We start from the raw sequence: 25460 nt of genomic DNA on the forward strand, positions 1-25460 counted from the left end.
CCTTTTCTTTATTCCCTACACCTTGTTTCACATCTTAATATCCCTTTTTTATTTTCCGATTGGATCAAGATTCAAAACTTGTAATAGCAGGAGAATAAGAAGCAAAAAGTTGTCGTTTATGCTCTGGCATTCACAAAGCGGTCCTGTGAAAGCACATGACGAGTAAAGAAAGCTCAAATTGAAGTAATGAATCCGAAATATTTCGTTTAGAAAGTTGCCTACGACTCAAAAGGTAGAAGAGATTGAATGAGTTTGTTCTTATTCAAAGTAAAAAAGATTTTTTGTTTGTCCTGGAATGGATGTTGATTACCAGACCATATTTTGGCCCCAGCAGTGATTTCAGATGAAATGCTTTATGTTAACGGGCTGGATAGTGAAGTTATGGTCCCATGATTGAAGTAATTATACATTGCAATGGCAGAAAATATCTGTAACATTTTATAAAGATGCTATCCTAGATCATAGATGATAGATCTTGAATTTGATGGTAGATATTCAAGAACGCATCCTTGTCCAGAATGAGATAAGAAATAAACAAAATATCAAGGAACTTTTAGTTGCCCAAAAAATAATAATAATAAAGGCAGTTTGAAGACCGAATCTACCCAAGTTTTGGCCTTCCTCATGACTTGTGCTGTTGGTAAGTGGAGCTTTCATCTTTTGCAGCTTTTATTTATTCTCAGGTTCTAAGCTAATTATATCCTTGATTTTTTCCAAATTAGAAAATATTCAGTAAAATCCCAGCATGAAACTGCCATAAGTTTAAGTAAAGTAACAAAAATATGATTTCTAACCCCTTATTTCATGGAGGGCTATCATAGAAATAACAAAATCCAATAATTTAAGAGAGCCGGAACCAAAAATACCATAAATCAAACAAAAGTTATAAGCTTGTTACATACTTTTTTCTTTTTTTTTTTGTGGTTAGACTGTAGACTGTTGTTGTGATTGCTGCTGGTTTTGGCTCTCTGCTGGATTAGTTTGTGTGTTGGGTTGTTTGGGAAGTTTCTGATGCAGAATTTCCCCCATCATTTTAGCAGCCAGTGGCAGACCAGCACATTTGTCAACAATCATGTCTTTTAGGGGCATAAGATTTTCTGGGAACTTTTTCCCATCTTTCTCAACTGAGTCTTTGAATATTTTCCAGCAGATTTCGTCGTCCTTGAGGATTGGAAGCCGATGCAAGTTCTCTTCACCAACCATCTTCTTGGCAATTTCTTCGGACCTGGTTGTGATAATGACCGTCCCACCATGCCTTTTTGGGAGCCCATATGCAAGTTGTCCATAGCATTTATCATCCTCTGTTGACTCAGAAGCCAAGTCCCCAAAGCACTCGTCCCAGTTCCTAACATCGTCCGGCTTCCTAACATCATCCAGCACAATTAGGTACTTCTTCCCCATCAATTGTAAGCGAAGAGCAAACATCAGTTTCTGAAGACCAAGATTTTGATCTTTACCGGCTTCTTGGATGATCTCATCATCCACTCCCAAGCACATCAGCATCCTCTTAACAGTCTCCTTGCTGTTGTCCTCGTCATCCTCAGGCTGCTTTGACAGACACACCCAAATCCTGGGGAGGAAATGATCCTTCACCTTCTTATTGTTGAAGATTAGCTGACACAGGGTCGTTTTCCCGACCCCGGTCATTCCAACTATTGCAAATGCCTTGAACCCATTTTTGCTCTCTTTCCTGAGAAGCAGCCTCTCCAAGAATCTCTCTTTGTCCTCGAATCCATGGACTTTGCTTGGATCCACCGTTCGCGAGCTCCACCGATAAGTATCCAAATTCCCAGTTAAGCTCACGTCTGCAGCATCCTGTGTAGTAGCAGCAGCAGCAGTAGTACTAGACCCTTCTCCTTTTCCACTGCCTTCCCCACCTTCTAATTTCTTACTAATCTCCTTGAGTCTCTTGTCAAGTTTATAAGCGAAAGCTAGTGCCTCGGGACTGTATATACTCTGGCCTTTGGAAATCAGCTGCCACTGGGTCAGTAGATTGTTGAGAAGGTAAAGATTTTCCCTGTATTCTTCAGGTTTGATAGCCGTTGACTTGTCTTTAAGCAAGTTCTTCAATTTTTCGAAGTCTCCATGCAGACCAAACAGGACTGTCGACAGACAATGCTCTGTGGACTTTGTTTCTTCGATTGCTAATTCCAGTTTGTTAAACAGGTACTCTTCTATTTGCCCGGCCATCTGAACAACCCCAACACGGCCTCTAGTTTTGCACTCTCTCGGCAGAATGTGAACAACTGGGTGGATCTTTCAGCCTTATAAGAAAATCTGAGGACAAAAACTTTGAGATGCTGAAAACGGGAATGCTTTTTAAGAATGGGATGATAATATGACCATCCGGAAAAGCGTTGAGTAAGTTCGTGGGTGACTCAAGTGTTCATACTTTACCAGGTGAGCTCATCTTTCAGCAAATAATTGGCAACTTCAGGGTTTTTGATTTTTCAGGTTTTTGCTGACGTCCTGGGCCTCAAGATGCATGACATCACTTAACATGCTTTTTAAGTATTAGTAGTTTTTAGAAGGCATCTTGGTTCAACAATTTGAAAAGCGAAATAGTAGTTCAAAATATTTGCCACATGAATTTTCTTGCCATCTACTTTTAAAATATTAATTTTATGTCCCTTCATAAATTTAAATTAATAAAATTGGATTCCAATCTAATTTTTTTATCACTTTTAATCCGAAATCACCACGTAACCTACAAAAATGATTACAAAAATAATCCAATCATGTAGTTATTGTTTATGTAAAAATCACATTTTTAGTGACAAAAATAAATATGAAGCAAAACTTCCAACTCGAACTCAGATTCTACACCTTTAGGAGCAAAAATGAATATGGTACTTGTCAATTATCAATTATAAAAGGGATTTATCTTTTTACCTCTAAAAAAAACGATCATATGTGAACTACATAATGGATTTCGGATAAAAAGTTGTCAAAAACCAGGATTGGAACTAAATTTTACTGATTTAATTTTGTAAGGGACATAAAATTAATATTTTAAAAATGAATGACAAAAAAATTAATTTGATAAAATATGAATAACATTTTGAATGATTTTTCCCATTTGAAAACCACAAGGGTCTGCGTCAAAATGTCGGCCAAGGTTGAATCCTCTGGGAAAAAAAAAAAGCAAAAATAATTCACCACTGCTTTGTGTAGGGCCCATTATCCTGTTAGTACATAATAATGCAAATAGCTTTCCATTAATGCATGAATAAATGACCAATATTGACCTATTTTTCGGTTCTTTAGATTTACTTGTAAGTCATAATCGTCGTGAATGGATGGAAGAAGCAGATGAAAGTGAAAAGATGAAGAATTCGCCTGATAAAGATGATTTAAACGACTAGAAGAAGTAAAGAATCCCCTCTCTTTTTTTCTTTTTTTTTGTGGTCTTTTTCAGGCTCACTCTTCACTGTCTTTCGCCCCCTTTCTTTGTTTCCTCGCTGTGTTCTTTAAAGACAATAATGAATTGATTCAGTCGGGCTCACAATTATCTTAACTCCCTTAATATTGCTTTATCTGCTCTCTGGCATGATTCATACGAACTGAAACAGTCCATTTCTTCCTGACCAGGGTAAAGAAGAAGAAGAAAGAACGCAAAGTGTACTATGGAGCTCCCAAACTTCGATTATTGGAAGCAGCTGTGGGATAAATGGGAACTTCGGGCATTTATCGTTATAAGCCTCTCACTTCAAGCCTTCTTGATTCTATTTGCCCCTCTGAGGAAGCGGGCATCAACAGGTTTCTTAATAATGGCAGTATGGTCAGCCTACTTGCTGGCAGATTCTGCGGCTATTTTTGCAGTAGGACTCATCTCCAACAGTCAAGGCAACTCAACACCTCATAAGGATCGCGATGACAATGCAGATCTATTAGCATTTTGGGCTCCCTTTCTTCTCGTGCATCTTGGTGGCCCTGATACCATCACAGCTTTTGCACTGGAGGATAATGAGCTCTGGCTTAGGCACTTGCTTGGACTCGTATTCCAGTCCGCAGCAGCCTTTTATATCTTCTTCAAGTCACTTAAAAACATGCTATGGATCCCAACCGTCCTCATGTTCGTTGCAGGCATCATCAAGTATTCTGAGCGAACGCGTTCGTTGTATCTTGCAAGCTTGGGTAGATTCAAAGACTCCATGCTTACAGAACCTGACCCGGGTCCTGACTATGCTAAGCTCATGGATGAATACTATTCAAAGAAAGAAGCAAAACTTCCAACTCGAATTCAGATGATTGGGGAACCTGGTAGAGGAAACAAAGCTTCAAGAGTGAAGGAAGGACCGTTGACAGACCTGGATGTGGTTCTCTATGCTCATCAATTCTTCCGAACCTTCAGAGGCCTATTTGTGGACCTCATATTCAGCTTTCGCGAGCGTAATCAAAGCCGGGATTTCTTCCTCAAGAGAACAGCGGACGATGCTTTCAGAGTTTTAGAGGTCGAACTCAATTTCTACTATGACGTCTTCTTCACAAAGGTGAGTGTGATGTACACTAACCTGGGATGTATTGGCCGGTTTGTTTCTGTTGTCTGCACTGTTGTTGCTCTTGGTCTGTTCTACTCAGAAAGAAAGAAGAGAAAATTCAATGGCTTCGACGTTGGAATTACCTACACCTTGCTTTATGGTGCGATTGCCTTGGATGTCATAGCTATCATTATGCTCATTTTCTCTGATTCGGCCGTGGTTAAAAAGAATGAATTTCGACGTCGACTAGCATTTAAGAAGCAGAATGGAACTTCAACTACTCAAGCAGCTTCCCAACAAAGTGCTGCTGCTGGCGGAGCATCAACACGATCTCCCTTTCGAAATTTTTTTAGGCGGCTTTGGCATGTCTTCAGCAGGAGGTGGTCAGAAACTGTTTCGACTTACAACTTAATAAGCTACTGCCTTCATCCTCGCCTAGAAGTGAAGGAAAAGTTCATTGGATATATTGGACTGGCCAACATTTTGGACCAAATGAAATATGTTAAGACGGAGCCCTTTTCCACGGAATTAAGGGATCTCATCTTCAGAGAGCTTAAGAAAAAATCAGATATAGCTGATGATTTAGATACTGCTAAGGACATAAGTTCAGCCAGAGGTGACTGGATTCTACGACTAGAAGGTTTTGGTGAGTTGCTGCCTTACATTTCCCAAATGGACTACGATCAAAGCCTTCTCTTGTGGCATATTGCCACTGAACTCTGTTACAGTGATGAAATTGCAAAAGGTAAAGTCAGGGATAATCTATACTTACACTATATATGAAAGTGTGATAGATGATTTACGAGCAAGTGTTTCTTATTTTTTTGATTTGCCTATTTTACTCATGAGTTTACAACTTAGAGGTTTAAAATGTTGGACAGAGATGTCATGATACTGTCGAGATGAATAAATTCTGTTTTGTTTGTTTGACAGCCTCGAGTCCCAACAAGGACCGCGATTTCTGCAAGCTCCTTTCAGATTATATGCTATACCTTCTTGTCATGCAGCCTACAATGATGTCTGCAGTTACAGGAATCGGGCAAATAAGATTTCGCGATACATGTGCAGAAGTTAAAAAGTTTCGAGGAAAATTAAAAAAAAAGAAAGAAGAGCCTAATGTCATTCAAGTCATCTGTTACGTGATTCATAGCCTCTTCAAATACTTTTTCCTCAGTTTATATTGGTTCATCCTGTGTTTAGTCTTCATTATCACCTCTCCCTTGTTGATTATCCTGGAGATTAGCAAGTCCCTCTTCGGATGGGAAGCGCTAGATGTGATTCTGGGCAATGCCAACAAGTGTCATCAATCCATTTTGGCAATCTTTGGCAAAGGGGAATTGGCAAAGACGGAAGACGATCATGCAAAAGTATGTAAAGAAATTCTTGACGTGAAAACTGAAGTTAAACCAGTTGCTATCAAAGGAGACAGGAGCAAGTCAGTTCTGTTCGATGGTTGCATTTTGGCCAAAGAGCTTAGGGACTTGAAAACATCAGATGAGGGAACAGAAGTAGATAAATGGAAGATAATGAGCAAAGTGTGGGTGGAACTGCTATCCTATGCTGCCATTCATTGCAGAGCAAGCGCTCATGCACAACAACTTAGCAAAGGGGGAGAGCTCATCACTTTTGTGTGGCTGTTGATGGCTCACTTTGGCTTGGGAGATCAATTTCAGATAAGTGAAGGACATGCCAGGGCTAAACTGATTGTGGGGAAGTAGCTCAAATGCTCAATATGCACTCTACTCTCCACTCTCTAGTCTGTCCAGTTAATACTACTTTGTTTTGATTTGCACGTTCGTTATCTGTTGTACTGCCTTTTTTTTTTTTAAGTTGCTGCAATAAGTTTTAAGTTTGCTAAATCTTTCCTCAAAGAAGAAATGCATAAGTTGATCTTGAACTTTGCTCTTACAAATTTCGTTTAGCACCTGATCAATGAATAGAAATTCGAGTCTCAAATCCTAAGCTCGACCATGGCAGAAGAACAAAGGGAAAATTAACAATCTTTTACCTACAAAATCTTGCTGCCATTCATTGCAATCAGATGGTGAATATCTTAACTAAAAGCCCGAGGTTTGTTATGGAGAACCAAAGACTATCCCTGGGCCATGTTCAACCAATCCACGAGCCCAAAAAATGAGATAGATCCCTCTGTCAATGATAAGGCTTTTCCGTAATATGCACTACTTATTCTATTATATGGGATGGGCAGCATGCTCAATTATAATGGAAAGAGCCTTTTCTTTCACACTTGAGCGACTCATAATATTTTTTTTAGCGCCTGGATGATTTGCGTTCAGATGTTGGCCCTCGCGGCTGCTATTTTTGGCTTTTTCTTCTTTAACGATATATTTTTGGTGCTTCTCAATGTACATTAACAAGTAGTATGTAATAGTGGCCTTTGACTTGCTCTTATGACTGAAAAGGAAAAAAATTCTCACTCAGCAGTAAAAACCAATTTCACGTGCCTCTTCTTTCATCTTTTCCTACTTTCTTTCTTGCTTCTTCCTTTTTTTTTTGAGACGAAATTCTACATATTGCCTCTATCTTTCTTTTTTTCTGGAGAACATTCTCTCTTGCTTCCTTTTCATATTTGTTAGGGAGTTTTTTTTTTTTTTTGGGTTTTTGAATATGCATCAATATAAGAGAGAGAAAGAGAGAGAGAGAATGCATCAGTCTAATAGTTAGGTGCAAGCAAGTCGAACTCAATCAAATAATTCACAAGTTTGTTCAATCAAAATTCGAGCTTGAAATCAATCAATCTGAGTTCAAGCACTTCGATTCTAGTATGTGAAATTTGAAAATTGATTGAACTTAATTGAACTCGATCAAGCTTCACATATATATGCCTTTTTTTTTATTTCTTAGTATAAAAGGTTTATTTTGTTCCTTGTTTAACATTATACAAAATAGAACAACTTGTGCGAAATGACACTAAATTGTTGCGAGGTGTCGGTTCTGATCACTAAGGCCTTGTTTGGATTGCGGTTTTTCGTCGAAAAATTACGTCATTTTTCATTATCACATTTTTCTATTATCTTTTTTCCTCATATACATCAAATCGCTACAATAAATTTTTCATAAAAAAATCATGAAAAATACAATTCAAACACAACCTTAAATTTTTTTATTTACAAAAAAATGTCACTGAATTAGTAAATCTGTATCGTGTTCGTCACCTCCACCTCCATTCTTTTTCACCCGCAACCACCCATCACCTACATTGCCACCCACCGCCGTCACCTCCACCTCCACTCTCCTTCCTCTCCCATTTTTCTTTCTTCTTCCTCCTCCTCCCTCTTCCTTCCCTCCCCTCCTCTCTCTTCCCCTACGCCCTGCCTTCTCGATGACTTCCCGAGAGTTTAATTTGGTCTAACCGTCGAATCCATCTTTGTTTGGGCAGTTGTACTTGGCAAGTCAAGAGAAATTTCACAAGGAGGTTGATAAGCACTATTGGAAAGCCATAGGAGAATTGATTCCGCATGAGGTCCCGAATATTGAGAAAAAGAGAGGGAAGAAGGAACAAGAAAAGAAGCCATCAATCACCGTCATCCAAGGACCCAAACCTGGCAAACCCACCGATCTTTCAAGGATGCGCCAAATATTAGTGAAGCTCAAGCAGAATCCCCCACCTCACATGATGCCGCCTCCGCCTGCTCCTTCCAAGGATGATAAAGCTGGGAAGGACCCAAAGGATGGGAAAAATGCAAAGGCCATGACTTGAAAAGAAGCTGAAGCTAGTGCCAAGGGATCTGCAGTCGGTGAGGCAGCTGCCGCCCCCATTAAAGAACCAATTACTAATGGCTCTGCTCCCGCATCTGCTGAAGAGCTGAAGCTGTGGCCAGTGAGCAGCCTGCTAATTAAATTTCAATGGTAGTTAGTCTTGATAGTCCCCCCCCCCACATCCTTTTTTGTGATGGGTGGTTGTGGAAGAGAGAGCAGGGGAGGGAAGGAAGAGGGAGGAGGAGGAAGAAGAAAGAAAAAGGGAGAGGAAGGAGAGTGGAGGTGGAGGTGACGGCGGTGGGTGGCAATGTAGGTGATGGATGGTTGTGGGTGAAAAAGAACGAGGGTATACTAAGAACACTGGTACATAGGAATTGGGATGCATGACCCAAAAATGAGGGGGAACACGACTTCAGAAATGTTGAAACCCATTTCTTTTCTGTAGTTAGCATTTAGCAAAGCAGTAGTATTAGTGCTCTTCTTTCTTTCTTGGAGGCTTCTGATTCCTTTGACCGGTGAAATGGCCATGGTATTGGTGGGTGCAGCGGCGTCCCGCCGTGGGGTGGGGTCTGAATTTCAGGTAAAACCGTGACTTTCTCTTTGGCATTTTGAACTTTCAACTGCTACAATAACATGTGAATCAATTTACATGTTGGAGAGCTTCAAGGAAAAGGCTTTGCTGACGAAATTGCCCTTCAAAAAATCAATTTCCGTCTCTCCTAACAGCATTAGTATGCGGAACGATCAAAACGGTACAGATTTATTAGTTCAGTGACATTATTGGCTAAAAAAAAGTTGAGTGACCAAAATCGGCACCTCGCAATAGTTTAGTGACAATTCGCACAATTTGCTCTATAAAATATAAATTTAAATTTTTTAAAATCCAATGAGGCTCGATTAAACTCGATTGGACTCGATCTATACGAGTTTGAGCTCTAGTAAAATAAAATAAAATCGTACTCAAATTTGAGCTGTACTTTCAAGAGGTCAATGAGTTTGAATCCAAGTTTTTTAACTCGAAATTGAATTCAACTTGACTTGACTCGACTGCACAGTACTAGTCGAGAAGCAAAATAGCAATTTATATAGGAACTATTATCTTTTGTCCATTCTTGTTGGCAGAAACAAGTTGTGACAAAAAAAAAAACCTTAAAACCGGAAAACACGGAGTACCGGTCGAAATTGAATTAATTATTGCTCTTATTTCAACTTCAATGTACTCTATTTCCCACATTGAATGTCTCTTGCCTTCATGCATAAAAAAACCAAACATTACTGACTATAAACCTCATTTGATTGTGATTACTGATTATGGATCATCCAACCTTACTTAGCAAGGCTGAAATTGTGAAATCTGGACTGCCTGGTCATCGCAAAAACCATTCAATCTCCGCCGCTTGATCTTGTCTTTAGCAGTCGCATCCTCGGTCTCAGAACTTGTAAATTGGTGAAGGATGCTATTTTGCGTCGAGGTACAGATTGATACTGCACCGGACGCTTTAAGAGAGTTATCCATTACCATTTCTTGCATTGCTTTCAAGCACTTCAGCAACTTTTCCTATTAAAATAAAATCAACAAGGACTTCCGTCAATTCAAATAACAATCATCACATTATCCCAAACTTTAATACGAAGAAATATGCATCCCATTTTCTAAAATTCTTTTTCGTTACAAAGAATTAAAAAAAAATGGAAACAAATACACTGTTATATCACAAAAAGTTATTTTGTATCCAAACACACTGTTAAATTTTCATCCAATGTACTTTGGTTATTCTTACTTTTTCAACGTGTCCACAGGACAAAATTGCATCCCGCAATGAAGGAAGCTCCATTGGAACTAAGTCGAGAGTAGCACAGAGAAGAGCCGAGGCAGAAATTAATGACGGTTTGTACTCCAAAAGCTTCATTTCTGTAAATGGATGAATTAATCAGTCGAGCGTGGTGTTTTTTTTTCTGATAGTAATAATGTATTAATTATTGAGATGGATTAATTCTATTAATATTACCGTAATGGGTGTCAAAGATGATATCGGAGGCTCGAAACTTGAGAGGTTGAGTCAATGAAGAATCTTGGATTTTGAAGAGAGAAATGAAAAAATTGAGAAACGAAAAAGGGGTAATGGATCTCATTCGCCAGCCGAGAGTGGTAAGGATAAGCGCTTCCATTCGATGAACCCATCCTGGATGAAATGCAAAGCCTTCTTCCCTCTGTTTCATTCAATTTGTGTCAATAATATGTTGGCATTTCAATCATCTGCTCATTCATAAACAAGTCCAGTGATAAATTTGAACTGATCAGTTTTATGATTCCTAGTTTTGTATAACAGTATATATATATATGTATATAGTAAGTACCTGTACATGTGTTCTAATCTAATTGTGTGTGTGTGAGTTTCTTCCGTTTCGGAAAAAAAAAAAGTACCTGTACATGGGAGAGCGAAATTGATAAATCATTGTTCCTCATCTTTGCCGCAAGTGAAAGGCTACTTATTGCTAAAATTCCAACAATCCACCTCTTTTTTTCCTGCAGTGGCATCTGACATTATGTTTTACTGTCTTGGTTCTGTAATTAATTAAGACACAATTAAACATGCATGTACATGCACTTGATTTTATATTCTAATGTATTAATAAAATAAAATCTTGAATTTATTAATAATAGCTTTAATCGATTTTGATTGTTCTTTACAGAGTCACTTCCCATAATCAGGTTTTTGCAAACTACACAACAAACAAGGACAGACAACATCTACCAATAAATTGCGCAAGAGCCCAGAGGTCCGGACCAGTGATAGATAGCATTCATATTAGTTAATGCCAGGGATAGAGTATGATCCAGTTCCACCTCCCACATCCATTACAAAAATGAATTTAAAAAAAGAAAAGGTATAGAAATATTACCCGGATGTTTGTTTTGCTGATGAAGCGATCCATGTAATTAACAGCTAGGTAAGTTGTGAAGGGATTAAGCTTGTGACAATGCTTCGCCTGAAATGTTCATGATTCAAGTTCTTTTTGTTTTTAAAAAAATTAATTATCATAAAGAAACCGAATGAACCATTTGGGATTGGAGTAATTTTATCCAGACAAATGGAAGTAGTAAAAGTTTACGTGGGAGATGAGAGAGAACGCTTCGCGGCGGACGGAGAAGACATGGTGGTCGTCGGAGCTGTTGAAGGGGAGGAAGATGGACTGCGAGGGCATGTGGTCTATTTCTTGGGCGAAGAGAGCTGGAACGGCTTCTTCTTCCGATGAAGCCATTAGAGGATATTCCAAATCAAGTTCCATTAATTCTTGTTCACTAGTATAAAGGCAATTAGAACTTTGCTGTAACAAAGGAGCTTCAAAGAGATAAAGCGAAAGTGAGAGTCATTCTCAGGTAGCGTAATCTATTGCTTTTGTCTCAGTTTCACTTTCAGACGTGAGCGAGAGGTTGCTAGCTAGCAGTAGCAGTCTCTAGCTTCTTACGATACGATATTTATACCAATCAGAAATAAAAAGAACTTGACGACTGCTTTGCTTCTCCTCGCTCGAGGAAAGAAACCTGTCAGCAGCGAGTCAATGACCAGTGAGAAAAATGTTTCAGCAAATTTAAAAGTGTCCCCTCCTCTTTTTTTTTTTTTTTTTTTTTTTTATCTTTTCCACCATACACAGGATAATCAATACATACTACTGCATTTTTATGGGTGTTTGAACTACAATGCTGCTGCATTCTTACTTACTAATATGTAGTAAGAATTACACCAAATCAATATTACTGCAATGCGAGTTTACATCACATCAAATGTAGTAATATTATTGAAGATGAGAGCTCTCTAGCTAGTGTAGGTTGTGTGATTCAGGTTAAACAAATTCCATTCCGCGTCACTTATTCTTCTGCCTAAAATATTAAATTTCCATCTTTGGCGTAGTACACTTTAAACATTTGGTCCTAATAGAGAAGAGGATGGTGAAAATGAGAGTGGATGAGTGAGATTGTCTTATAAGCCAAATGCTTTTTCGATTTCTTAAAACAGCAATATCCTTGAGATACTATGATACAGTACTGGAAAGTTAGAAGCCATTGCAGGCTCTTAGAGTCCTCTCTCTATCGTCAGATTTAAGGTTCGAATTATTGCCTTAACAGTCATAAATTTTGCTTTGGTTACGCGCTCGAAAATTATCTATTTGTGCCAATTTTAGGAACTTGACGTTATGCACTGACACCACCAGCCAGAAAAACTCAAAATACATCTATCTTATCAATAATTTTGAACTACGTGAAAATATATTGTGAGATATCTTTACGAGAAAATAGGGACATGGAACTACGAATAAAGGGTGTGAAACAAAAAAATATATAGCTAAATACAGAGCGAGACCTACGTCTTATCTATTTACGGTGTAATCTCATCTTGGAGCGCTTCCAACATTGATGAATTGTTCCTAAATAACCCATTCGAAGTGTGCAAGTTAGCTTCATCGCCTGTCTAACTGTAAATTTGCCTTGCTTATATTTTCATGCAAGTAAATGAATATTGCTCGGAAAGTTAAATTGGTGCATATGAAAATGCTTTTTTTTTTCAAAACAAAAAATCAATCAACTAACAGAATGGTCCACAGTGTCTTTCTCACTTTAAAACATGGCATTAAATCCGGTCATGACGTTATCCTCTCTGTCATCTGGGAAGAATTACAAAGCAGTTAACCTGGACTTCAGAACCAGAGTTGATCAGAGTGTAATCTGAAAACTTAGTACAATGCTGAAGCTGGATCACCATTTCCTTATCTTCAGTACAGACGCGATCTATGTATCCTGGACTCGAATACTTTAATGCAATGCCCTCTCCTCTCTGCCTGGGCCAAGCTTTTAGCTTTCAGCACGGACAATGACTTTGCTGCAAACTCACATGGGATTTTACATTTTCCTGCTCACCTTCTGTTTCTTCATTCAGTTTCAATTCAAATCTGCCATAGACAGAAGAAGATATTATTTTGATTTCGTCAAGATTTTTGGTCAGGCCATTTTCCGAGAATTAGTTCCTAATGCGAATAAAGCATAAGACCTAGAGATACCTTATTATATTGAATCAATGTGCTATGATTAATCAGTCCTTAAACTATTGTTAATAATTCCTGATGCAAAAATTTTTAGGCCTTGAAATCACACGTGAATAATGCCCAGTAGCAAAACGACCAAAAAGCCAAGTTTTATAGGATTGTGGTATAAAAGCAGGACATTTTGGTTTCTTGAATATGCATTGGCAGATTATGAAGTCTACTCATCTATTTAAGAAAGAAAGAAAGTTCGTTCACATGATTCTTGGAGTAGGGTGGTGGGTCATGATGGAGATCAATGTAGACAGTAGTGTGGAGTCCTATGTTCTTAGAGTTTCTCTACATGAATGCTAAAGGAGTTCCAAGTTACCAGACAAGACTCGGAGGAGAATACAAGATTGCAGGATGAATAATTCTAGGTGCGACACACGTGAGTACAATCAATGTCAAAATAGTTCACAGCTGTGCTCTCAGTACTTCATTATTGATCTTATATCTTTAAAGACTCAGATTAAGTTATGAAATTAAGAGTAATTCTATTATAAGTACAACTGGGAGAAAATTATAATCAGAGGAGGAGAAGGTCAAGTTCACTTCTCTCTTAGGCTAGTAATTATTTAGAGATGGCCTAATATATATAAGCTCATTTATGTGGTTAAATTGCCATCTTAAGTCTCAAAGCATTCGATATATATAGGAAGCGAAGGGCAGGAAGCAGATTTGCTGGTCCGATATCAACCATTCAACTAGGAACCCCACCACCTTTGTCACCTCTATTTTTGGAAATTTCCCGTGTGTGTTTTTCAAAAGCTTCAGCATTCATGTTGAAAGTAAACCATGCATCTTTAATTCTAAGTGAATCTTCTAATTTCCCAAGTAAATTGTAATTTGGTTCCCCATTTCACTGAGCATGATAAGGCCATGGAATCTTTATGATTGAGTATGCAATGTATCCGCATAAAATCAACTGTTTACCACTAATCAACCTTTATCGAAACCAAACGAGAGTGATTACGAGCAACCCCAGTACTGAAAAACAATGATATAGATGTAAACTCCACAAGGGTCACTTGTTAATCATTTCCATTTAACTACTTTCCCGTTTTAATTGTTTGCAAATACAACTTGTGCATGCCGTGAGCAATTAACCCTTAATCACATAATAAAAAAGATGATTGATAGGGCAAGGATTGACAGCAACATATGAGATTTGATTTGGCGAAAATGTTTGCTTGAGGGGAAAAGAGAACCAAAAATATAAATTGAGCTCACATGTTTTGCAAATTAATTACCTTTAGATGCCAGACGCTTTTGGTATCTTGAGAGTTCATATTCTATATATGCATACCCTAACTACAAAATTTTGTACAAGTGATATGCAGCAAGGAGAAAATTTGCATGTAGTTAAGCATATTATGAACTTTCACTGTGTTCTTTTTTAACTTTTTGCCTCCACAGCCACACAGAGAAGAACTTGCACAGAAAAGAATGAGTGAGATATTTTCTCTACTTTCTTGGTCGAGGTTTGAATTGTATAGCCCCATTTCTCCACTTCGTCTTGGGGATTGGCTGAGAAAATTTACTACCTTCTGAGCTCTTACTCTGCAGCAGATGTTTTTTGGCACTATAGGAAAAGCCAGGAAAGAATGTCTAGAGTCTAAACTTGGTAACTGCAAATTTACTACCTACTGAGCTCTTACTCTCCAGGAGATGTTTTTCACTTTCCAACTTCACAAACATTACAAAATTGAATGGTACAGAGGGTATAGCTGGCCTTTCGTTGTCACGACAGCTCGTGCTTCTGTCCCTTTGCATGCATTTTCCAATTTACACATTCTCCTTTCATATTTGGCTGTCAAGTGGTTATTTTGTAAGTTAGTAACAGTCTGAGATAGGGACATTTAAATTCACAATCATCTGTCATTTTATTGATAGGATTTAGTGCATACTAACACTTCTGTTATATGATCTTTCTTCTTCTATACATGTCGTTTATATGCATGGCCAGTATGATACTGACTTGACCATTAAAAGTCAAGACTAGGAAATTTTGTATGAAAAAAAAAAAAAAACTAAGATTAGAAGAATGATCTACCAAAGACAAGAATTCTCAAAATAATTGAGACCACAACAAACCTTTCGTTAATTGAAAAATATATATAAAAGCACATGTTCACTAGTTGAGTTTTTTTTTTGTTCTTGTACAATTGTGTAGCGCGCTGATAAATAAAGTTACAAGCTTTACCTAAAAAAGTTTAAAAAGAAAATAAATCTAAAAGCAGAATTAAGCCAATATTGTTGTATACGAGAAGGGACACTGATAAAAGCCAAAAAGACTGGCTAATATGACGTTTTTATTTGGAGCAATCTGTAAAACTGAATCCATATCTTTAAAGCATCGTAATTTGTAATGCCTCCTCTTCTTTTTCTCTTTCACTTTCTCGAAATTATTGCTTCTTGATTATGGCCTCAGGACTTGATTCCAATAGAGTTTTCTTTAACCAAGCAATTACACCAAGTTCTATACATTAACAAAATACTTTCTCAGAACCTGAAGATGCTATCGTCTTCCTCCAACGCTTATTCTTGTTGTAGTTCTGCAATGGAACCATTGACTAGATGAATAAATCAAAAGTCCACGCCTAAGATCTCTGAAGTCTGAAGTATAATTTCCCTTGAATAATGCAAGTAGCATGAGGTCGACTTTTCTTCAATAGTACAGACGTACAAGGATGCATGCTCTATTTAGTAAAGTGAATCGTGCATGGTATACTGCTTTAGTCAACACAATGATTCAGCAAAATACTGAGAACATAATGATGCTGTAAGAGCTTTATATGAGTGCAACTGTGCCTTTTTCCTTTTGGGCGAGAAGCTGAGATGGTTTGTGTGCTATAAAGCTTCGTTCGATAAATGGAAAACATCAAATTGACAACAAACTAGATGGGCCAAATGGTCAGGGTTGACATTGTAGCTTGTCACATTCTATACGAGAAGCCGAGAGGGGCAAGAGCAATTGTTAAGATAAATTAATTACTTCCCAACGATGTAATAATGTTATTTGAATAAATTATAATTTGTTATAATTAATTGTACAATTCCGTAACAACTTAGTTACTGCTCATATGTATCCGTATGCATTAACTATGTCTTGATAATGAAATTATATCAACAGTTCATAATGAATTATAACTTGTTCAAAATATAAGCTCTACTCTATCTATAGAGCTTATATTTTGATAGAGTAGAGCTCTATAGATAGAGTATAGCTTATATGTGGACGACAAGCCCTCGAGTGTAGGGCTGTCAACGGTCCGGGTCTGGACCCGGACCCGGACCCGGACCCGCCTATATTTGTCGAGTACGGATAGAGATATAGACCCGCGACCCGGATCCGGACCCGGACCCATTTTGTCTAATAAAATTACGGGTCGAATACGGAATATACAATTCCGACCCGTATCCGACCCGGACCCGTTTTAATTAATTAATAATTAAAAATATATAGATATCTATCATAATTATTCATATGTATTTCCAAATTTTTCTAACCCTAATACCCACTCCGGCACTCCCCACCACCGCACCGCACATCCCTTCTGGTTTCTTCCCCTCAATCCCTCACACTCTTTTCTCTTTTGCCTTGCCTCCCGTAGTCCTGTGTCCGCCGCCTCCGCCAGAGTCCAGACGCCAGTGAAGTGAAACCAGCGACGCTGTCTGACTCTCCATCTCCAGCTCCAAAGAAACCGCCGGATCTGGCCATCTCCAAGGAAGCCCAGCTCTTGCAGAGTTGCAGTCTCACTCTCTCCTCTTTTCCGGTGAACAATTGAAGAAGACCGCGACCCACAAACATTTTCCTCTCCGTAGTCCGCACCAGGTATGTGCTTCCTATATTCTCACTTTCATCTAGTAGCCAATCTGTGGACTCCTTAAGAATCCTTTTGTTTATTTTTCTTTCTTACAGTCACTGACCGTATGTATATAAAAATTTAACAATTGAATCCATAATTCCATATTACAAATTCCGAGAAATCAACGAAAGGCCAAGAACATGACCAACAATACTGGAGCACCAGGAGGATATTATCTAATCAAGTCTTAAAAAAAAAGGCTACTTGACCAGTAATGTGCAGAGTGCATGAAGATATTTTGTAAACTAACGAGGGAGAACAATTGTGTAAATCATCGACTTTAATAAAGAACAATTGTAAGATCATCTGTTTCACAGAGTACGTGGATCCTATTGTGTGTGGTTTGTGATTTAGATTTGTAATTTGTAATTTATGTTTGTGATTGGTTTCGAATAAGTTTGTAATTTAGCGTAAAACATATTTTATTTGTAATTTTCGGCAAGAAAAGCTTGATTCTGCTTCTTCGGCAAATTAACTAACTCCCCTGATTTCGCAAAGGCTTGCACAGTCCGCAAAATGTGATAAAAATCAGGCTACAAAGTTGTAGCATGAATGGGTTTTCGACGGGTCGGGTAGGCCCGACCCGGATTTGGGACCCGTCGGGTGCGGGTCTGATAGAAATAATAAGGACCCGTCGGGTATTCGGGCCGAATCCGGGATTAATCCAGTATAACGGGTCCGGGTCCGGAATTATTAATTCCGGCCCGGACCCGGCCCGTTGACAGGCCTACTCGAGTGTAGCTTTTATAACATCCGGCACGGAAAGAGACAGTAGCTTTCTGTTGCTCTCACTTACATTTGCTTATTTTTCATTCCTTTTTTTTGTTTCAAACCAAGAATTCTCTACTTTCTTGTTGCAAGAGAAACCAAGTAGGAGTATTTAACAACTTGCTTTAAACCAAGTATTTTCCCTTTTTTGGTAAAAGAGAAAGCCCTCCATAAAGCTCTTTCAATATCCTCCTATATAATTATACTTGTTGCAAGACCAATTGACTTTTACTTTTGCCCCTTTCCTTTTCCTCTCCACCTTTTGCCTCATAGTTATGCCTCCAACTTGCAACTCATTAGACAGACTTTAGCAGGTTTTTCCAACCCCAACGAAGAAATTAAAGAAGCTCAAAAGATTTTGTCAGGGCTACCGCCTGTCTTGATGTAAAGATGGTGGTGGGATACTATTGCATTCTGCTCTTTCATCAGAAGAGTATATAATATTATAATATATATGAGGGTTAAGGCGTGGAATTGTGGAGGGTCGATTCGGAGAAGAAAAAAAGAAAAGAAACTGCATGTTTGTCACGCCTTCTCCCCATTCACATAGCAGCATCATTGCCTTTTGATCAGTATGAGACAATCCCGTGGGCCTTCTCCACCAACAGACACAGGGATGAACTGAGGGACGGAATGACGTTTATTCCTTGTATATGAAGGATGCTAGTTGGATAGGAAACGCTGATCTTAATTCTTAAGTGGCTTTTGGGTGTGGTGTGGTGAGTAAAACTAGAAAATTCAAAGCACCATTACGCACGTTGGAATTTTGAAACTTTACAACATAACCCAGAAACTTTAAGTGCCAAAACATTTTTCTCTTTTCATTTTTGGCATTAATGTTGAAACCGTGCATGGTACCTGGCTACAATACAAGCTTGGGAACAAAGCGTTCCAAATATTATTTTAGGGGTCAATGTGAGAGTTCGGGTATAGTTCAAGGTGCAATTTGAAGTTAACTCAAAGAATCAAGAAACAGTTTATAGCCCAACGGGAGTTTAAAGCTCCGCATAGACCAGTAGACTAGCTCCCATTAGTTAAATCAAAATATTCGTGTAGCAGGCTGGCGTTGCAACTATGGCCATTGGATCAGCCACAAAGCCTGTATTGTCTTGCTCCCAAATGCCCACAAGTGTTGGATTCCCTTGTAGCTGCCAGAATGGTCTCCAAAGTCCAAATGCAATTTTCTTGCATAGTAGGTGCTGCAGAAATAATGGGCAGTTGAAATTGGGCATCAACGGAAATGGTCAGTCCAACGAGTGACTTTCCTACTGCGAAAAATGCTTGCAGCTCCAAGTCTCATCATTTTCATTTGCATTTTCATCCACCAATTAAAAGCCCCAAACTTTCTGATAAAGGAGGGATGTCTCGAGTGGATCTTATTGTGCTAAGTACTACATACGCGAAGAATGGAAAACTGGAGAATGCAAATACAACATATCTTATTGTCTTTTCCTTGAGAAAGAAAGACCAAAAAAAAAAAAGAAGTCGAATAAAGGGATTTGAGTTTTCCAAATCATCCAGCACGAAAGACAAGAGCATTTTTCTGGAACATCTTCCATCCAAGGTAAAATGGATTTGCAGGCCAACCAGGGGAAGCTAAGTCAAATGCCCCAAAGCATGTAAAATAATTCATTATTATAATCCAATCGGTTAGCCGCAAAGCATATAAAAAAAATAATTCAGTATTACAATCCAATTAATTAGCAAGGATGTTGCTCCCCTTTTGACATGAATTTCAATTCAGTATTGTAATCCAATTAGTTATCGAACAGATATAACTTAACCAATTCAAATTAACTTGATTCTTTCGGTCTTTATTTTTCATATTTTAAAATTCAGATTTCAAAGTAAAAAAGATAACTCAAGGACATAGATGAGATTATGAAATTGCCCCCCTCAGCTCTTAGTGTGTCAAAGGGTGAGTTTCTTTAATCGTTTACCTTTTTAATACAAACCAAACCCTTTGGTGCTTGCTTTTGGATCTTCAATTGGCAAGCAAGGCTCATATGAGTTTTTCTTGCTCTTGTTTTTGTCGTAATCCCTTCCAAAATAGAGCATGTTAGAGATTAAAGTGTATTAAGAATCACTATTCTTTCGGCATATAGACAGACAGCAAAGGGAGCTGCTTTTATCCAACAACTACTACCATTCGCCACTATAAAATCCATTCTCATAAATTTGTTTATCACACAGTTACAACTGTATTAAGCAAGGCTCTCCCACACAATTACAATTCACCATTCTGCCACAAATTTATACATATCACAACCCCCACTTATGACTTACCCCATCTGATTTTTTTTTTCTTTTTTCAAAGTATTTTATCAAAATTCAATCATCAAAGAAACAGTGAGAAATACCAAAATAGGTACCCAATTCTTCCATCTAGATATTCAAGATTGAGATACCCGACCCATTTTCACATCAAGTCCAGGTCCCTGGATTTCTTCTGCACCCGAAACCCCCATTCCTGGATAAGTTGTAACCATCCCAGCATTTCTAACCCCATAATACACCGGTTGATTCACCCCCTCGGTCACTATTCTTCCTGACATTGGATCCACTGCCGTGATCTGTCTCCCTCCTCCAGCGTAAACTTGACCCAAACTTGAAACCGGATGATGATTGAACCCGAGTGGTACTTGGCCCGGAGGAACCGGCATTTGCTGGACATATGGAGCCCCGATGGGTACCGGAACATTCCCAGCCCGAACTGGACCCTGGACGTAATAAAAAGGTACTGATTGCACCGTCCGACCCGGGTAATGCCACATTGGATTACTTGTATACCCCGTTTGCTGTGGAACCGCAATCTCGCCTCCTTCAACAACAACAGCCTCAACCGGAGCTTCTCTACTGGGTTCGCTACTATGAACCGGGTTAACGGGCTTGGTTTTCACCGGTGGAAGGTCCGGAATCGCTGGCACGCTGGCAGGAGCCAAGGATGAGGAAGTGGAGCAAAATGGAGAAGAAACAACCGGAGCGGGAGATCCAGGATCCGAACCCGGATGAGTCTCGCTCAAAATGCTCTTGCTCCTAAGTTTAGAGTTAGACTCACGAGGAGCATCGTCGGAAGTATCCAACCCGAACAAATAATCCGGAACTTCGGACACTATAGATGACACCTCGGACTGCCCGCGTTCCAAGCCCGGCCCGCGACCCGACCCACCATTGAGAACATCCACGAACCAATTCTCCCGCTTAATGGAGCCATCGAGAAGGGAGCTGATGGAGCTGGTTCGTGAGTCAGAATCGGACGGAAAAAGGAAAATCCGGAGGCGAGCCGACTTGTGGGTCTGAACAAGCCGATCGTACTCGTCCATCATATTTTCCACGTCTTCATCGGTGGTGACAGTTATCAGAGAATCCAAGTCTTCGTTCGGAAGCTGATACTTGATGCTGAAGTTGGACGTCCCAGAAAGTTTGGATAGTTTTGTCAAGAGGGACGAAAATGACGTGTGGCGGTTGACGGCGACGATACGGGTGTCGCCGCCCACGTAGCGCAGTTGGTTGTCGTGAGGACGGGGGAGGATTTTGCCCCCGAAGCTGCACATGAAGCGGACCCGTGGTGGCTGGGCCACGAGGTTGTCGTCGTGGACGTTGTGTTGGATTGAGCGAGGCGTAGAAGTGACCGAGTCGGTTGCGGCCGAGTCGAGGTCGGTGGCGGGGTAGTGAGAAGCCATAGCTGTATGGAAATTAGAGAGGAAAAAATTGTATGAGGACGAAGGAGTATGTTAAATATATGCAGAAAGATAATGGAAGTTTTGGAGCTTCAAGAAAGAAAGTTTGGTGGGGGGGGGAGGGGGAGGTGGTTACTGGTTAGCGTGGAATCAAAATGGCGAAGAGAGCGTGGTAAGGACAAAGGTGCATGGACGATGATGAGGCGAGGCGAATAAACACTACTACTAACTAATTAGGGGCGAAACTAACTGGGGTAACCGTCCTGTATGGAAGTGACAATCAAATGCCAGCTTATTTTCCGTATATTTTCTTATTTTCGACTAACTAGAACTCCTCTCTCTCCCTCTCTCAAATTATTTATTACATTTCGAGATTTCAACCTTTATTTTAAGAAAAAATAGTGATTTGATGATGATTTAAATTTAGTAGTATGAAGTATAGATAAATGTGAGAATAACATTAAAATTAGAAATCAAAAGTAACTTTGACTTTAACATGATCTTAAACTAAAATAGAAAGCAGGATATTTTCAATGAGACGGAACGAGTAATTTTTTTTTTTAAAGGATGACGGTGAATACATGTTTTCCTTTTGGTTTTGAGGAAAAAGAATTGATGAAAAAAGCAAATAAAGCTAAAGAGTCAGAATTAGGAGCCAAAATTATGAAACGTGCAAGGGATTAATGCTTTGCACCATATGGAATTTGTAGTAGGAGATGTTCAAACCATATTGATTTTGGGTTGTGAGATGCTTGGAGAATAGTACGCTCGAACGCCACAAAATGGATAGGGACAGGAAGAATTCCCGAATATCAATTGCGAAAGGATTTAGGTTGTGGAGATTTGTGGACGTTCTAAGTTGGATCACATATTTATTTATTTCCTGGCAGTCAAGTAGGAAACTATGATACTCTGATTTCATCATCATAGATCAATATGATGAGAATAAATCCATCGTCCCACCACTAATTTTGCAGCTTATGAAATTTTCAAGATTTTATTTGAACGTTAGGAATTAAGCACTAGCAATTGACTCGCTGTATAGAGTAATGTCTAACTTCTATTTGGAGGACGGCTAACAACTCCGTGGGGATGATGATTGATGTGATGACCGCTCCACCCTATAATCGTTGGCGGCAATTCAAACATTATTGATTGACCATGACCATCAACACCAAATTAGCAAAAATTAAATTCACTCAGCCTTTTGCCCGTTTCTAGCTTTTATGTTGACAGAAACCTTTACAAGGAGCCTTCTAATAACCTTTTGTTCCCCTTGTAAATATGAACCAAGAGCACATAGATCCTCAGTGCCAATTTTCAGTGACAACTGTTATATTTATACCAAACATTCTATTATTTAAGTTATTGCGTGCTATTTGTTTAACTCACGTAATAAGTGGAACTGATACTAAATTTGGTATTAAATAGTGACAAAGAAGATCTCAATTGACCGCAAACTGGAAATTAACTAACCCTTTGAATATGTGTACTGAACTTCTAGATGATGACTGTTAAATTAAATCACACCGAAAACGAAAATGCAGGGTCTGCTGGTTTGAAAAAATAATTAATGGAGCCAACCGTACGTTTGGATAGAAAATTATTTGGGATAATTAATTTTTTTAAAAAAATATTATAATATTTTTTAAATATGATGTATATAAAATAAAAAATTTATAATGTAAGGAAATAGATTTGTATAAATAATAATAATGTATTTATGGTGCTTGCAAATAAATTTGCGTGAATAATTTTCACATCAGAGTCCATTTTAAAGTTTAAACTCTGTGACTTCAGAACAAGTAGGACGAGCAACTTACAGTCGTCCTCTCAAATCCTTTGAATTAGTGACTCTACAATTTACTAGTTGAACTATTTAAAGAAGATCCCAAATTTCTAGATTCTTTTTAGAACTTAAATTTCTAACCTTTTTTTTTTTTTTTTTTAACATTAGCAACAAAATCGATCGTCTTATTTGTGCATAAGAATATTCGCCAACTTTCGAACTCTCGTGGTCTATGCACACCACACATAAAGTTAAAAGAATATATTGATCAAGGACCATGACAAACTGACAAATGACAATAACAAATTAACCCACCACATTAGACAGCAATATCTGCCCAAAAAAAAAAAAACAAACAAAAATTGTCATCATCTCTGTCCATTTCACTTTGGTTAATCAAGAATCAGCATATCAAATAAATGGCACCGCAGGAAGTTCTTTAGTTGATGAAAGAGTCTTGAATGAGAACCCTTTTCTCGTTTCTTCTCAAATTAATGTTCGATTCTAGATAAAAGGATCTATTCTAACCCCTACTGATCAATAACCAGTCGTAGCCCAGCAAAGAAGAAAAGAATGAATTTAAAACTTATCGAATCAATCAATCATAGTTGCCCACTTCTATAATTTCCAATAAAGAATTAAAACGCAAATCTTCAGTTATCAAGAAATCATGTGAATGAGACTCTTGATTCAGCCGCAAACAAGCAAAAAGCCTGTTCTCAGCTGAATTACAACATACTACACGATTAAGCATACTTCGGCTTCATGCATGTCACTTTAAGGACGATAAATATATGATAGAAACCATGAAACGGGAAACCTCAGCGTATTCGAAGATCAGTTTAAGCATGGACGAAAGCGATGAATCAAATTCAACTCAACGAGTAGGGTTGGAGAGCAACTTACTCGATTAAACAGTGATCGCTCGAGCCCTTTTCTTCAACGAATCTTCCCAACCTCTGCAACTCTGCCGGGAGCCGGGCCGGACGAGGAACCGGAGGAGACAGCAGGAATTGAGAAGATATGTATATATATAGGGAGTTAGTTAGATTCGGACTTATAATTTATTTATCTTGGACAAGTTTAGTTTGGGAGTGCAGGAGGAGGAGGCTGGAAATTGGAGTGTAGAGTCTATAAAGTGGTGGGCCCAAGAAATGGTTAGAAACAGAGCTGGATGTGGGTCCCTCCCTGTGTCCAAATTGACGCTGTTTCTTATCGACGTGGCACCCAATTATTGCATGTCTCCAACTGAAGGCCAGCGTTGCCCTGGCGGTGCCCGAGATCTCATCATCCCATTTTTGCAATCTGCAATAAGTCCAAAATGGGTCCTATTCCTTCCCATCGGGGACTTTGCAAAAGGCTAAATGGGGCGGTTTCTACATTTTTCCCCAAAATAAAAGGAAAAAAAGAAAAAGAAAAAGGTGCTTTTAATTAACAAAATACATACAGGGGAAAGAAGAAAAGAACGAATGGTCACTGGGGCACAGCACACCACAAAATGTATATGATCACGGGAGTGGAAGCATGAACTACTGTTGTCAAATTCCGGTTGGATAGAGGCGATCAGGTAAAAACCAACTAACCATATTAAAGGGCACGAATTCATCTTGAATTCTTGATCCATGATGAAATGAATAACTAGTAGTAAAATTTATTTGCATCCTTTCATCTCTCACAAATGTGATGTTGGCTGTAGCTTTTCGGTGCAATAACAGCCCCAGAATGGGGGATGGGTATGGGTTAGTCTCCTCAATGTCAATAATCCAAATCCTTATACTATATATAAGAATGAGTCGTGATTAAAGGGGATTTGAATTTCAAGTGCATTGATAGGGGCCTTTTGGAAATGTGGAATGTTGTGTAGTTTTTTAAAATTTTTTGGTATAACTGAGAACAACATGTGTTTAAATATATTTATCGAAATATCTTCATTTTGATACATTTAAAGTTTTGATTTGTGGCGACATCTGAATATTTTTGGAATATGGAATTATTTTGCAACCGTTTTTGCATCGAGTACAACTCATATAACTTATGTGTCGATGTAATTACTGAAATGATATTATAGACA

At 38.6% G+C, this 25460-nt stretch overlaps 4 protein-coding genes across 6 annotated transcripts; 1 reads left to right on the forward strand and 3 right to left on the reverse strand.

Moving 5' to 3' along the window:
- Positions 1–924: 924 nt before the first annotated feature.
- On the reverse strand, positions 925–2190 carry LOC113756546 (probable disease resistance protein At5g45490). Its single transcript, XM_027300188.1, has one exon. The coding sequence runs from the start codon at positions 2188–2190 to the stop codon at positions 925–927; it is 1266 nt and encodes a 421-aa protein (XP_027155989.1).
- Positions 2191–2355: 165 nt separating this feature from the next.
- On the forward strand, positions 2356–6384 carry LOC113763413. 2 transcript variants are annotated; one of them, XM_027307221.1, is made up of 3 exons: positions 2356–2400; positions 3592–5226; positions 5415–6384. In XM_027307221.1, exons 2-3 carry the CDS (start codon positions 3627–3629, stop codon positions 6197–6199), a joined length of 2385 nt encoding a protein of 794 aa, XP_027163022.1. In that variant the 5' UTR covers positions 2356–2400; positions 3592–3626; the 3' UTR covers positions 6200–6384. The 2 variants fall into 2 exon arrangements, with proteins under 2 accessions (XP_027163022.1, XP_027163023.1); XM_027307222.1 differs by lacking the exon at positions 2356–2400 and adding an exon at positions 3273–3370.
- A 2875-nt stretch (positions 6385–9259) lies between these two features.
- Positions 9260–11733, reverse strand: LOC113763414 (putative cyclin-D6-1). 2 transcript variants are annotated; one of them, XM_027307223.1, is made up of 6 exons: positions 11316–11733; positions 11106–11192; positions 10627–10740; positions 10211–10412; positions 9983–10113; positions 9260–9759 (listed from the first exon to the last, which is right to left on the reverse strand). In XM_027307223.1, exons 1-6 carry the CDS (start codon positions 11490–11492, stop codon positions 9532–9534), a joined length of 939 nt encoding a protein of 312 aa, XP_027163024.1. In that variant the 5' UTR covers positions 11493–11733; the 3' UTR covers positions 9260–9531. The 2 variants fall into 2 exon arrangements, with proteins under 2 accessions (XP_027163024.1, XP_027163026.1); XM_027307225.1 differs by having other exon boundaries at positions 10627–10728; positions 11316–11731.
- An 8335-nt stretch (positions 11734–20068) lies between these two features.
- On the reverse strand, positions 20069–24475 carry LOC113760690. The gene is made up of 2 exons (XM_027303369.1): positions 24296–24475; positions 20069–21605 (listed from the first exon to the last, which is right to left on the reverse strand). The coding sequence occupies exon 2, from the start codon at positions 21601–21603 to the stop codon at positions 20314–20316; it is 1290 nt and encodes a 429-aa protein (XP_027159170.1). The 5' UTR covers positions 21604–21605; positions 24296–24475; the 3' UTR covers positions 20069–20313.
- Between the last annotated feature and the right edge of the window lie 985 nt (positions 24476–25460).

The sequence above is a fragment of the Coffea eugenioides genome, chromosome 2 (genome assembly GCF_003713205.1).
Source record: "Coffea eugenioides isolate CCC68of chromosome 2, Ceug_1.0, whole genome shotgun sequence".
NCBI lineage: Eukaryota > Viridiplantae > Streptophyta > Magnoliopsida > Gentianales > Rubiaceae > Coffea > Coffea eugenioides.